Here is a 14,027-nt window from a genome sequence, read left to right on the forward strand (position 1 = left end):
TTGCTATATTCAAGGTAGTTAGTGGAGTGGAAAGAAAGGTAGTGGTTGGATGGGGTGGGTGATATTAGAGTGGGAGTTGCAAGGGCATAGCCAGCATGTTTTTAGGTGCACTTTTAGTAAAGTTTTGAAGTGGGTGCATGATGGTACAGAGGTAATTGTGGGTGGAAGGTAGTTCCATAATTTGGCTATGGTGCAAGAGAATAGTGCTTCACCAGCAGAGTTATTGGCTTTAGTGATCTGCAAGTGATTTTTGTTGCTGGATCTTAGTGGCCTGGTGGTACGATATGGTTGGAGTAGATTCTGGAGGGATGGGACATTTAGTGGATGGTTTACTAGTTTGTGGGTGAATGATACCACTGAAGGAGGTGAGGGAGTTCAAGCCAGCCCAGTTCAGCCAGTGACAGACAGTGGTGACTGCGGTAGAATGCCCCTGTGGCGAATCTGGTGATTTTGTTGTAGCAGGTCTCTAGCTTGTTTAGATCGCATTGCCTTAGGTTGGCATATATTGGAGAGGCATAAAGTAGGGTGGAGATAAGGTCGGAATTTGCTATTGAAATCTTTGCTGCTTTGGTGAGAAGTTGCTTAATTCTGCATAACGCTCATAGTTTTTTGTGGACTTTTTTTATGGTCATGGATATGTGAATGTCAAATTTTAGTTTATTGTCTATTTCCACTCCTAGCAATTTGGTGTGTTCAGTTGGGTATATAGTGGTGTTGTCTTTTGCTGTGATGTTAAAGTGAGAGTTGCTTTGAGTATGTTTGGTAGGTTGGAAGATGAGTAGTTTAGTTTTGTTTGAGTTGAGTATTAATTGGGCATTGGATAACCAAGTTTCAACAGAGGAAAAGGCTTCCTATGTGACTTTTTGCAGTTTGGGTAGGGACTGGGCTGAGCAGATGATGGTTGAGTCATCTGCCTATTGTATGAGTGCGCCATGTTTGGTGGCAGAGGCTAGATTATTGGTGTAAACAGGGAAGAGTAGAGATCCAAGGTTGGATCCTTGGGGAACCCCTATGGAGACAGGTAGTTGGGGAGATATGTCATTCTGCCATACAACAGATTGTTGGCGGTCAGACAGGTAACTCTGAAACCAGTTGGTGACTGAGTGAGAGAAGGATAGGTTATTGAGGATATAGATAAGTTGTTTGTGTGGGACCATGTCAATGCTTTAGATAGGTCTAGGAAAGTAGCAGAGGAGAGATAGCCATTGTTTTTATGCTGAAGCATAGTGTTAGTAAAGGAGAGTAAGGCAGTGGTGGTGTTATGGTTTGGTCGGAAACCATGCTGAGTACTGGAAAGGAGGTTGTTAGTAAGGAGGTGGTCTGAGACCTGAGAGTGTATGCATCTCTCTAGTATTTTGGAGAGTGGAGAGAGAATAGCTATGGGGCGGTAATTGGTTAGTTCTGTGGAGGGTTCGCCTTTGTGGAGGGGAATTATATGTGATACTTTCCACAGTGTGGGAACATAACTTTCTGACAGAGATCGGTTAATTAAGATGGATACTGGGTAGGCCAGAGCATCAGCTGCGATTTGTAGGTATTCATTTGAGAGGTTGTCTGCTGCTAATTTGGTGGGTTTAAGTTTAGTTAAGAGTTTTTTTATGTTGGAGGTAGGTACAGGAGAAAAAGATAAGGCAGTGGGGAGATTACTAGTTTGAAGGTGTGGGTTGGAGGGGAGGGGGGTTGTGTTGTTTAGCTAGTGATAGTATGGTTTGGGTGAAGTGTATGTTGAATGAGGTAGCAATATTTTCTGAGGAGTGAGGGATGTTAGGAGGAGGGGTACTGACTTTACCTGGGTGGAGGATGGAGTTTATGGAGGACCAGAATTGTTTGGGGCTGTGTTGTGAGAAGTCTAGGGCATACTGGTAGTATTGGAATTTGTCCTGTTTTATTATCTTTTTGAATCTATTGGGTAGTTCTTGGAATTTCTGTCTAGTTGAGGGGGATTTGGTTTTGCGCCAGTGCTCCCAGGCTTTATCCCTGTTTTTCATTTCTGACAGTGGTTTTCTGTAGCCATGGGGAGGGTTGTGCTTTGGTTCTGGAAAATCTTATGGGGGCATGGTAATTAAGGATGCTCAGGAAAGTAGTATTAAAAAATTCAACTGCGTCATGTAGACTGAGGTACTTTAGAGGATGCCAGTTACATTCTTTGAGGGATGAGATGAATGTGAGTGCAAATGAGTGCATATTATCCATGAGCATATGTGGACAAAAGTCCTGATGGAGTACTACAAGAGTTTGAAAAACCTGGGGAACAATCATGGCTGGAATATCAATGAAAGAAACATGTTATAGATAAAGCTAGGATAGGTGTTGGACCTATACAGTCCCATACGTTTATAAGCAGAAGTTGCAAAAGGAAAGTAGAAAGAGGAGTAAAACTAGACTGAAATGGGGGAAATAGGAAAACAGATTCTCCATCACTTGCACAACCTGTATTTACTCATTCAACTGCTTGAAATGTTTTTCTTCTACTTGGCAACTGTTTTACTGTATCACTGTATAATGGCTTGAAATGTATAATGAACTCTTCTCTAAGGCATTATATTCTTTAATAATGATTGTTCTTTCTCAGAGATGGAGCAACCTCAAATTGGGAACATATAAGTAGCAGGTGATTTGGTGTGTAAAGCCCCTGGTAGATAGCAGCATTAGCAATTAAGATTCCTGTCACAGCTCCAGGTTCTGGGGTTCTACTCTGATCTCCAGTCTATCAATGTGGAATATGCATGTCCTTCCATGTTTGCATGGGTTTTCGCTGGGTACTCTGGTCCTCCTTAAAAGACATGATGGTTAACTTGCTACTGTCCACATATATTTAATTTACTCTTGCAGCTGAGGTCATGGCTGAAAAGGGTCCATGATGACACATTCACTTACCCTGCTAACAAATTAATTAATTAAAAATAAATAAATAAATGTGGTTTATCCTTGGAAAAAAGGTGATTTTTTTTAGTGTTTACACTTTTCCTCATATTCCAAACTCCCTGAGTGCATACTTGTAGAACTTACATACATTACAAACAATGGAATTTATGTAGAAGTGTATGAGCTGTAGTGTCAGTGTCCACACATTTCAAAGTAGCACAGGAAATGTGGGGGGATAGGAAGATGAAGACAGGAAACTTTAGAGATGAACGGCACTTTGGGAAACTTATTTAGAAGGATGAGATAATTTACACAGGAAGAAAAAAGGTAAGTAATGAAGAAATGGAGTAAATGAGTATCAGTACTATCAAGGTCTGGTGGTGGGATATAACAGAAAGAAACAACAGTGGAAAAATTGTGGCAGGCTGAGAAAGAAGCATGGATTAGAGATTAGATTAGTGACATCACAGAAAAATTATAGAGACAACTATGAGAGGATGAATGGATGTTGGAATTAAAGCTGCTGACAGTAAAGACAGACACATCTAGGACAAATGTTAGTGGGAATTTGAAGCTTGCTGTTGAAAAGTGTCAAGAAACACAATTTACAACGACACAATGGTACAGAAAACAACAAAAGCAGTGGAAGAAATAGGGGAAGGAGGAAGTTATGTAGGAAAAGGAGAAAACAGGCTGAAATGTACAGGAGTGGGGAAGAGTTCTGGGAAATGTGTATATAACAGACTAAAAGCCAGTCTAACACAAAATAAATTGTACCTTACAAGAACAAATGTTAGGAGGAGAGGGAAAGAATGAAGGACACTGTAGACAACAGGTAGCAGCAGATAAGGAAAACTGAAGGCGAGTGACAGGAAGCTGCAATATTGCATGCAAGTGAGCAACAGGAGCATATTTCATATGAAGATGGAGAAAAGCTGAAGCTTTGTATCACAGGGTTAAAAGACAGTGAAAACAAGTCAGAGACAGCAAGACGTGAGTTTATTACCTTTAGCCGACTGGGTAAAAAAATTATACAAAAATGGAAGTGTATGGAGAAGGAGCTGTGGGTTACAATGGAAAACGTATAAACTGTCAAGATGAATTATGAGATGAGGTGGTGACTGGCAAGGATCACTGGATATAAGGAACAGCACAAAGCACTATGGAAGTGAAGAGCAAGGGGTTACAGGTTTACTGTGTAAAACCTTGATAAGGCAGTTATGCTTTTCGTGCTGCAAAGGCATCTTGTCTAGTTTGCAAGTAGAATGCACCTCAGTAAGGAGCGTGTGTAAGTCTTCTCGAAACTTTGCTTAAAGGTGTAAAAATAAATAAATTGAGTATGCGGTGTCTAAATTACTTTTTTTTAAGCTTTCAACAGTGCTGCTAGCTCATTAAGTACTGCACATACACAGTTAAAATTCATTTCAATGCTTGCTTTAATCAGATTTATTCTTAAGTAACAAAAAAAAAACCCTACAATGAACAAGGTACTGACAGTTTTTACACACTACCAACGTACCAGTACAGCTTATCTATCAGCTTTTATGTCTTTCACTCTGATTTGTTTTGACTGTGTGTGTGTCTCAGTTCTAGAATGGTGGCAAATTGTCACAAATGAAGCTGCATTTACCACAAGAACGAGGAACCAAATATGTTTGAATGCAAACATACGTGTATTGCTCTCTTTATACAAGCATATATATTTGACATCAATAAGGAGGAACTCTAATACTGCACTTTACCTTTAGCCAGAGGGATTTACAGACATGCTTTGTATAAACAATAATTATGATTACCTGATTATTTAATTAACTTAAAGATTTAATATCAGGGAAGAAACAACAGATGAATGTGTTACAGGAATAAATTACTCAGAGCTGAATACAACACATAATTACATCCACAGATACATTGGATAGCAAAACCAAAAAAAGTTTCAAGACTCCCAAAAAAAAAAAAAAAATCTAATTCAAGGAAAAAATGTGAATGCATTCTGCAGTCTAATAAAGGAGGAAGCCTAATGGATGAGAGTTTAAGTAATCATTCAAGAACTTAAATCTGACATATCACAGTACACCAGCAGCTGCTGCCAACTAATAAAGAACCAAATGGAAAACTGGCCTGCATCCATGTACTGTAAATACTGCAGATTTAATATTTAAAGTAAAGTAGACACACAGACATTTCAGCAATAACACTTTCTTCTCCTTCTGCCAACAACACATGGAGCACAGGCACTTAGACAAGAGAATGTGCTCTTGTACACATGTATTCTTGATTCTGCAGACCTGGATGATCACCAAGTTGGCTTTTTTAATGACACAAGCAAGTAAATGGAAAACACAATGTGATAAGATGTCTGCTCCATCAATAAAACAGTTTTCTACATTCAAGTAACCATGAATAAAATCCTCATTTTTACTGCACCGCTCTGGATGTAAAAATAATGCACTGGCCAAACACCTTTCTCTTCATAAAAGACACAGGTTTAAGTTCCATATCCTGGCTCGCATAGACATGGGTGATCTTGAAGGAGACATCCCAAATATTCTGGAGAAACATGAACTCATGTGGCAATTAAAACTGAACTCTTTTAGGAAGCCTGGACTAAACTACTACTGTTCAATTAAAAGTGCACTGGAACCTAGAAAATTGCCACACTGTTTACATGACTAATTTTATTTTATTTTATTCTACCAGTTAGTTTTAAATACCATTTTAAATCAGTTGTAATTTAAGTGTATATTTTGTTTCCATCATCACACATTTTTTCTCTTTTTTTCTTTTTCTGTTTCTCTTTTTTTCCACTTTATTCAAAATTATGTGTAATAACAATACTAATTATACAATTATATATATATTTTTTATAGATAGTTTTAGGGTTCTTGTACACAGACCTGAAGAAGTATAGAAGGATGAAAGCGATCTTTGCTAACAATAGGTTATGAAAATAGAATATGATTTTTACAACTGATTTTTTAAATGCAAAGTGTATATCTATACATTTATATATATATTTTGATTGCCAAATGGACTAAGGTTGATATATTTCCAGCCATGTAGTATACTGTCTTGGATAAAATCACACACTTAATAATCTACTTAATAACCTGGTTAAATAAGAGATACCACATCATTATAAATTTTATTTAAAGTACATAAGGGTTATATTATTATGACAGCTACTAAGTAGGACAGGACCAGCTCAAATGTCACACTGATGGGGGAAGGGATGTGAATTTAACATGTGTACCAATAACACTTTGTTTTACAGCACAATAAACCACTCTCTTGCCTGATAAAAAGTATATATATATATATATATATATATATATATATATATATATATATATATATTTAGAAAGCTTGTGAGGAAACTATTACTCTATTTTTGTTTTACTTGGATCGCTTGTCTGTGTACTTAATAAAGGATTTTCAACTGGAAACAGACTGCCTGCCTTGCTTGGGTTACTTTCGAATACTTAGTAATTCTGTACAATTATATATTTTTTATTATTATTTTTTTTTTTTTTTTTTTTACTTAAGATGAGTTTAAGTTCGCTACTTCTACTACTTTTGTCTGATCTGATTAATATACAGTGATTAGCTAAGGATATATGGGCTGAAAATCTTCCACACAGAGAAGTTTCATGCACTGTTTCGTATATTTGGATCACATTCACATTGCCGAAAGTACAGTTCTCTGAACCACATTTTGCCGAGACCATAACTGTGAATTTACACTATACATATTACAAAGAAAACCATACATTCTTAATGAACAAAATATTGAAAATGAGAAAACAAACATTTTCCTGAAATATCTACTAAAGATTGAAGGCAAGCCACCCAAAACTTACCTTTGGCACATCAATAGCCACCTCTCTCATGGCACTGGGCCTGACATCATTCATTGCTTTCATGAAGTCTCTTGGCTCAATAAGAACAGAGTCAGCTATCACAGTATCTGAAGGGTTTTTGTGTTCACCAATAGCTCGCCTCAGGGCGCACAGACCTAGAACACAGGAAGAAAACAAATCTGCTACAAAATTCATGAACTGGATATTTGCAAACCATCACAATCAGGGAAAAGAAAAAACATATTTTATATCTTCCGCAGACTCAAAGAGCTGTTTTTCAGATAAATATACGTTGGTAGTCCTCATCCAGGACAGATGAACCTGTTATGTGGCCTTAATCCTACATTCCTTGGTCATTTTCTTCAAATGAGGCAGCCTCCCTTTGCACCAGGTTGTAAGGGGCCATAAAATGCTGCATAAATAATTACTTCATTTGTTTTTGGAACAAAACAGGTGAATTGGTTTATACATGCTTTTTCTTTTTATTTTCTGTTTCCTAGTAATGATCCTGGCTGCTTTCCACCCCCTTTCAGTGCCATATAAACAAACGTATGCTTATCTTTCTGTTTTATGTAAGGCATAAGGCTTAGGCACTACCTCAAAGTATTGGAGAGGTTTCTGCTCAGGTAGCTAGGTGTAGTGGCTATCAGTGCATGTAGTTAGTGGAAATTTTATATCTGTCTCCTGCAACATCAACATTTGTGAAATGCATTTACTCAACTATACGTCACTCAATGACTTTTTAAAGGAATAATGGTAAACTTTAGCAAAAAACAGACATTAATAACAACATGTGAAACAATCTGCTAAAATAAGGCAGTAGTCTACATATGGGAAAATGCAAATGCCTTGCGACCTGCAATGGACTATTGCAGGAGCCAGGCACTTTGTAAACAGTTTTGTAATTGTTAAAAAACCAAAGGGCAAAGAAGAATACTAAAATGTAAACCAGTAACAGAGAGATGTAAAAAGCATCTAAAATCAATGCGGTGATAAGCATCTTTTAAATTCAGAGTTAGGATAATATGGAGAGGTGGAATAAGAGGTAACAAGCTACAGAGAAATAATTTTGATCTCTGAAATTTTGATGAGAAGGTTTAGGAAAGAAAAGATCTAAGACAGGTCTCCTGGTTCCTGATTCTTAAATAAAATACTTTCTCTTCAATTCCCTAACAAAGCATCTGATCTAGAATAGGAGGGAATACTGATGTTTGATTAGATGGAAGTAGAGGGATCCAGTGAAAAGAAGGAAGGTACTTTCACTGCCTGTTGCAGCCTTTTTGAAAGAACCAAAGTGTCTGAACTTATCTGGTAACACACTGGAAAGTGAAAATTTAGACTTTGGAAACATTTTATGGGATGGCCAGGGTGGGGAAAGGAGAGGAGAAAACATTGATGGTCATGCAGGTGTCTGTTTTCTTAGATCGTCCTTTCCTCCATGCCATAGTTTTTGAAATTCTGTTTCCCTATGCTTCACTGGGAATGTTTATTCCATTACCTGAAAAAGGAACCAGAACTAGAAGCATTTCTATTATATTTTGGCAAGAACGATTGAAAAAACTGGGTAAGCCCCTGAATTAACTTTCCCCTTTCATCAAATATTTTAAGGACCTCAGCGGAGGAAGGACCAGATGATACTTCATTAACATAGGGAGCATTCAGGATCACAGCTTTGACATCCTCTGGCAAAAACAGAGAATGTTGCCAGACAAGTCTTCTCATAACTGACCTAGTGGCAGGTCTCTAAAATGTGCTTACCTGAGCCACAGTGGATAGTAATGAACTGAGTAATGCTTTAGTATCTAAAGGGAGGTCAGCAATTAACTCCCTCCTACTGTCAAAGGAAGCCAACAAAAACTTTGACATGCGACCCTGATGGCTCACTATTCTGAAGGCTAAGGTGGAAGTATAAATTTTCATCCCAATCTTATCAAAGGCTTTTTTCAGCTTATTAGAAGAAATAGAGGAAACTGCCATAAGGAGATTGGTGGAAGATGATTTTGACAGAGAAGTTACTACAGAATCTGACCAGGGATTATAACAAATGAATTTGTGAGACAGAGCATTTTACAAAATTTATTAAACTTTCTGGAACAGGACTGTCAGACAAATTGCTGGTAGCAAAGAAAGCATCCTCTAAGGCTGGAAACATAAGGGACGACTATAGGATGAGGAAAATACACCTGTAACAATATCTTTGCTGGGATTATGGCATTTCTTTTTGTTCTCAGTGAGACAAGTTCTTCATTCTGTGCAACAATATCAGAAAAAGGCAAGTCAGTAGGGGAATCTGAAGAACAACTTTCACCAGAGACCGATTTCCCATTCTGTGCACTAGGAATATTATAAACAGTCTAAATCAAAGTCCTGTCTGTTAGACTGGAAAACAGAATCTCAGAAGAAGAGAAAAATATTTCCCTTTGTAAATGAGGTGTAAACTTAGCCTGCAAAGATTACAAGGCTTTAAATAACCTTTACCAAAGTCCAGCCAATCCTCCTTATCTGCTTTAGGAGAAGATAAATGTCTAACCTTATTCTTCTTTTCCTTGGGAGACCCCCCCCCCACACACACACACACACACACACACACACACACACAAAATGCCTTGAAGGACATTCTCATCCCTGGGAATGAAAGTTTTCAAAGCAGCTTAGCAAAGGAGTATCATTCTATCCTTTCTCCAATGCAAGCAAAAGTGGTTCTCCCTTACCGATCGAGGGAAGAAGAACAGCTGTAGAGGACATGTCAATCTCCCAATCCTTAGTGGTTTTCTGAATAGCACCACAAACACAAAAAGAAAGTGATGAGTGACTTCCAAGATGGCTGCACACTGAGGAACAGCTTAACTTTAGCTCTCCTGGTGTGAAAACAGAAACTCAGCAGATATGGCCAGTAGACTTTTGTGTTTATGGGTAAATTTCAGTAAATGGCTAGTAAGTGAACTGCCTGGATGCCAGGAAAAAAGAAATATAGAGCACCTGGAAAAAATCAGCTACAAAAAGTGCTGTTCAGCAAAAAGCAATGCAACAGCCAGACATGACTTCCAGTAACCTACAGGAAGATATAAGACAACTGCACACACCTGGTTAAAATAAAATAAACACTGATGGATTATATCAACATAAACAACAAAAGGCTGGAAAAAATGGAAGACGCTTTAAACAGATATTCAGATGAGGTGATAACGCTGCAAAAATCAGAGGCTGAAATGAAGAAAAGACTGGGTGAATACAAGACTGCTCAGAAGAAATGTTTCAAAAAATAAAAGAATTAGTGGACAGAGCACGTAGGGAAAACCAGAGAAGTTGGAAGGAACAGACTGCATTAATTTTATAAAAACACAATAAGCAACTGGACTGGTATTCCACAGCAGAATTTGTTAGCTGAAAGGGCACAATATGAGTATGCTCCAAACCTGGCTATGAAAAAGCAACTTAGACCTTTAATAGCAAAGGTGGAATCCAACCAGCAGAAGGAGTTGATTCTGACAAAACTGTGTCAGAAGGACAAAACACAAAGTGGGAGAGAGCAGAGTGTTTGTGGAGAAGGATTACTCATTGTACACCAGGCAGAAGAGGAGTAAATTCATTCCACTATTCAAGGAATGTTGAGATGCAGGTGTGAGATTCAAACTGTGTAACCAGCTGCTTTCAAGGTATTCTTCTCTAGAAGGAGAAAATCATTTTTTGATAAAGTGCAAGCCAAGGAGAAAATACAAAAGTTTGTCCAACAAAAAGTGAGCTGTGAACCAGAAGAAGATTCTGCTTCTTCTTCTTATGTTAATAAAGACCACAGAGAGACTGTACAAGTGGATCCTTTTCTACTGTTTCAACAGAAAATGTTGGAGAGAAGGAAGGGAGCATGACTGCTGACCAGAAAAACTGAGAGTATGTTGGAAATGAAGCAGAGACAGGATTTGGGAGATGGAGTAGAACAGTAATAAAACCAGTAACTTAATGTAGGATTACAATGAAATAATTATATTTGTAAAATATGACAAGAGAACAAGAAAGTCTTGGACTTTTTCAGAATTTGTGGGATTTCTGGGGGACTCTGAAGTAAATGCCTTATTTCATGTAATTAATGTTCAGAAAAATGTTTAGGGGAGGTGATGGGGGGGGGGGAGTTAACCATAAGTAAAGAAAACATTTTTTCTTAATAGTACTATTTTTGTGGTGTATGTTTTTTTTTTTTGCATCCTATAAAGTAAAGTTTTCTCATTTATTTTTAAGTGTAAAGGAGATTGAAAACAGGTGCTGCTGTTCTTTTTTTATTATTTCCTTTTCCCTTCTCTCTTTCTTCATGTTTAGTTTTAAGAAATGTAGGTACTGCAATGTAAAAGAGCATGACAAAAGAAAAATTAATGTGCTTTTTCTCACCCTTGCATGGGGAATGACTGGATTAAAGACCTTAGATTGATTTAGTAACATGTTTTAAGAGAAAGCAAGTAAATTAAAAAGAATACTGAACATTATGAGGCTTTTTATCTAGTAAATGACTGTATGGTCAGTAGCAACCCCATATCTGGCCCACAATCTGATAAAGAGAAATTGACTGTCTGGTTCTCATGTCTCCATGGAGACAATCTGATAAACTGAAACTGGTTACAGTCTTGTGGACACTGACTGGCTAGGCAAAAAAAAAAAAAAAGAAAGGAGAAACTGGCTAGAAGATAATGTTCTTTGAAAAGTATTCAGGGGTTTTCCCAACTGGCAGACCTATAAAGGTAAGACAAAACAACTTAGCAATTACTAAAACCACAGGCTACGCCATACATCTTGGCATGGATAACCTTTATTTTAGGTTAACTCAAGTCTGTATGTGTGGCTATCAGTTTATAACATTTGTTCTTATTAGGAGGATAACATTTCAATATAAGAAGATGTACATAGTTTTGTGCATTAGTATTAGATTAATAAGTTTTGTGGGGTATTAGGAATTTTTTTTGAGGGCTTTCAATATAATAACATGTTTTGTAAGAGGTGACATAAGCTGAAATGTATATGACAAGAAACAACTATGTAAAAGTTCAACCTGCCAAATACTGTATGCATGCCACGAAAAGCTGGAACAAAACATTTAACAAAAAAAAGGTGTCGCACACAAAAGGTGGGAATTTTTTTTTTAATACAATGATGGTTTCTGTAATGTCTTTAAATGTCAATGGCCTCACAAATAAATACAAAAAAAAAGAAAGAGTAGTAAACTAAATAAAAAAATGTACAGTGCAAATAGCTATGCTACAGGAGACACACTTAGAAATGAACATGTGAATTTGATAAAGAAAGCTTTTCAGGATGGTTATTCAGCAGAATATCTAGGACAAAGAAAAAGAGGAGTACTTATATTAATTGCAAGAGGATCTATACATAGTGATAGAAGAGGATAAAAAATAAGAATGGCAGATTTGTAGTGCTAAAGAGCTACTGGCAAGAAAGGAAGATTACACCGGCACATATTTATACTCCATCTAAAACTGCTATAATAGAGCTTATGAAAATTCTGGGCAAAATAATCAGTTTTCTGCAAGGATTATTACTTATATGTGGGGACTGGAATTTGATTTGCAACAGTGAAGATGTGTCTGGGGGGTCCAGAGTGGTAAGTAATAGAGGGTAAATTTTTGAAGAAATTTATGGAAATATTTGGCATGGAAGATTTAAATTCAGTAATAAGAGTTCAGAGAGAATTTACATATTATTCCCCAAGATATAAAAAACTGGTCTAGGCTAGACAGAATTTACATTTCATAGCAACATGTGCATTTAATTGAAGATCTTGATATGCTCCCAATAACCATTTCAGATTATGCGGCAATAACAACTAAAATAAAAACACAGGGTAATGAAATAAAAATGAGACACTGGCACTTTCCCACCTATCTATTAAAAACAGAGGAATTTAAGGAATGGGTGGTAAAGATTATTCAGAAGCTATACGAGAGGATAGAAATTAATTACCTCTGAAAATATAGCTAGGGAGTGGGATAAAATTAAGGTGGAGTTTAAAAATAGGGTGGAAATAAACGAAAGGAAGCTATGATTATTTAGAGGGACTTATAAATGTCAAAGTACTGCAGAATAGATGGAATCTCATAGATTTGCGTCCCAGACACTCCCCTTTTGTGGAATAGACTCCCTCTCCACATAAAGCAGAGTACCTCATTAAACCTTTTTAAGCGCAACCTAGATAACTGGATGGGGAGCAGAAAATACACCTCTGGGATTCCACCTATGTCCCTGTTGGACAGTGGCATAGGGTGCTGACTTCTTGGAACATGGGTTAAATTCTTGGCTAGGCTTGTAAGGGCCTCAGGGCCAATACCCTAGTAACTTCCTATGATCGTATGACCCTGTAAAGAAGAGATCAAGCTGCAGAATGCTAAGCAGGAAATAGGGATTGCCTCGATACTATACATGAGTTTAGAAAGACTGCTGTTAAGAAACTGTTTTTTGATAACAACACTAGAGAACAGAAACTTTTAGCACGACTCAGGCAACACAAAGTAGAAAGGGGTGTCACCAAGCTTAGTGAGCCCATAACAAGGAAGGTAACAACAGATGTAGAGTTATTAGAAACATTTCAGAAATTTTATGAAAGTCTGTATAAAGCAGAGAAATATGGAAATCAAGAAAGATACAAATGGAAATGTTTATGCAATAATTAAATACATCAAGGTTAGAGGTAGATGAGGCTCAATTACTAACGGTTAGGATAGGAGGAGATGAGATAAAAACTGTGGTGCATAACCAAGCTACAGGAAAGTTCCCAGGCATAGAAGGCATTCCTGTGGAAGTTTGGAAGCTAAGAGTGAAAAAATGATAAACATATGGACAGTTTTGTTTAGCAGTATTTTACGAGGAGGAGAAGTACCAACAAGCTGGAAGAAAGCAGTGGTAGCTGTAAATACAGAGTAAAGATCCATCAGATCCAGCTTTGTACAGGCCCATTTCAATACTAAACCATGATTATAAACTGTTCATGCCTATAACAGCTAAAATAATGTCAAAAGTAATGCCAAAATTGATAGATGTGGATCAATGTGGTTTTGTGGAGGGGAGACAAATAATTCACAGCATTAACAGAACAATGATGATCCAGAGGGAAGCAGAAAGTAAGAAAAGGCCATTGTTGTTGGTGGGTCTTGATGCAGAGAAAGCATTTGACACAATAAGCTGGGACTTTATGAGCAGGGCAATGGAAGCATTTTTAATTATTGAAAAAAATATACGGTTGATTAGGAGGATATATGAGGAATCAGAGGTGAAAATTAAAGTGGATGGTGTCCTCTCTGATAAGTT

The 14,027-nt window shown here is 37.2% G+C and overlaps 1 protein-coding gene across 1 annotated transcript in view; it reads right to left on the reverse strand.

Moving 5' to 3' along the window:
* Positions 1 to 14,027, reverse strand: part of LOC122792856 (ATPase family protein 2 homolog) — a 1,253,755-nt gene that overhangs the window by 540,808 nt on the left and 698,920 nt on the right. Inside the window, exon 10 of the mRNA XM_044060416.1 lies at positions 6,726 to 6,880. Coding sequence (XP_043916351.1) covers positions 6,726 to 6,880 — 155 coding nt within the window. The remainder of the gene's footprint in view (positions 1 to 6,725; positions 6,881 to 14,027) is intronic.

This window comes from Protopterus annectens, chromosome 2.part0 (assembly GCF_019279795.1).
Source record: "Protopterus annectens isolate FY-2018-M chromosome 2.part0, PAN1.0, whole genome shotgun sequence".
Lineage (NCBI taxonomy): Eukaryota > Metazoa > Chordata > Ceratodontiformes > Protopteridae > Protopterus > Protopterus annectens.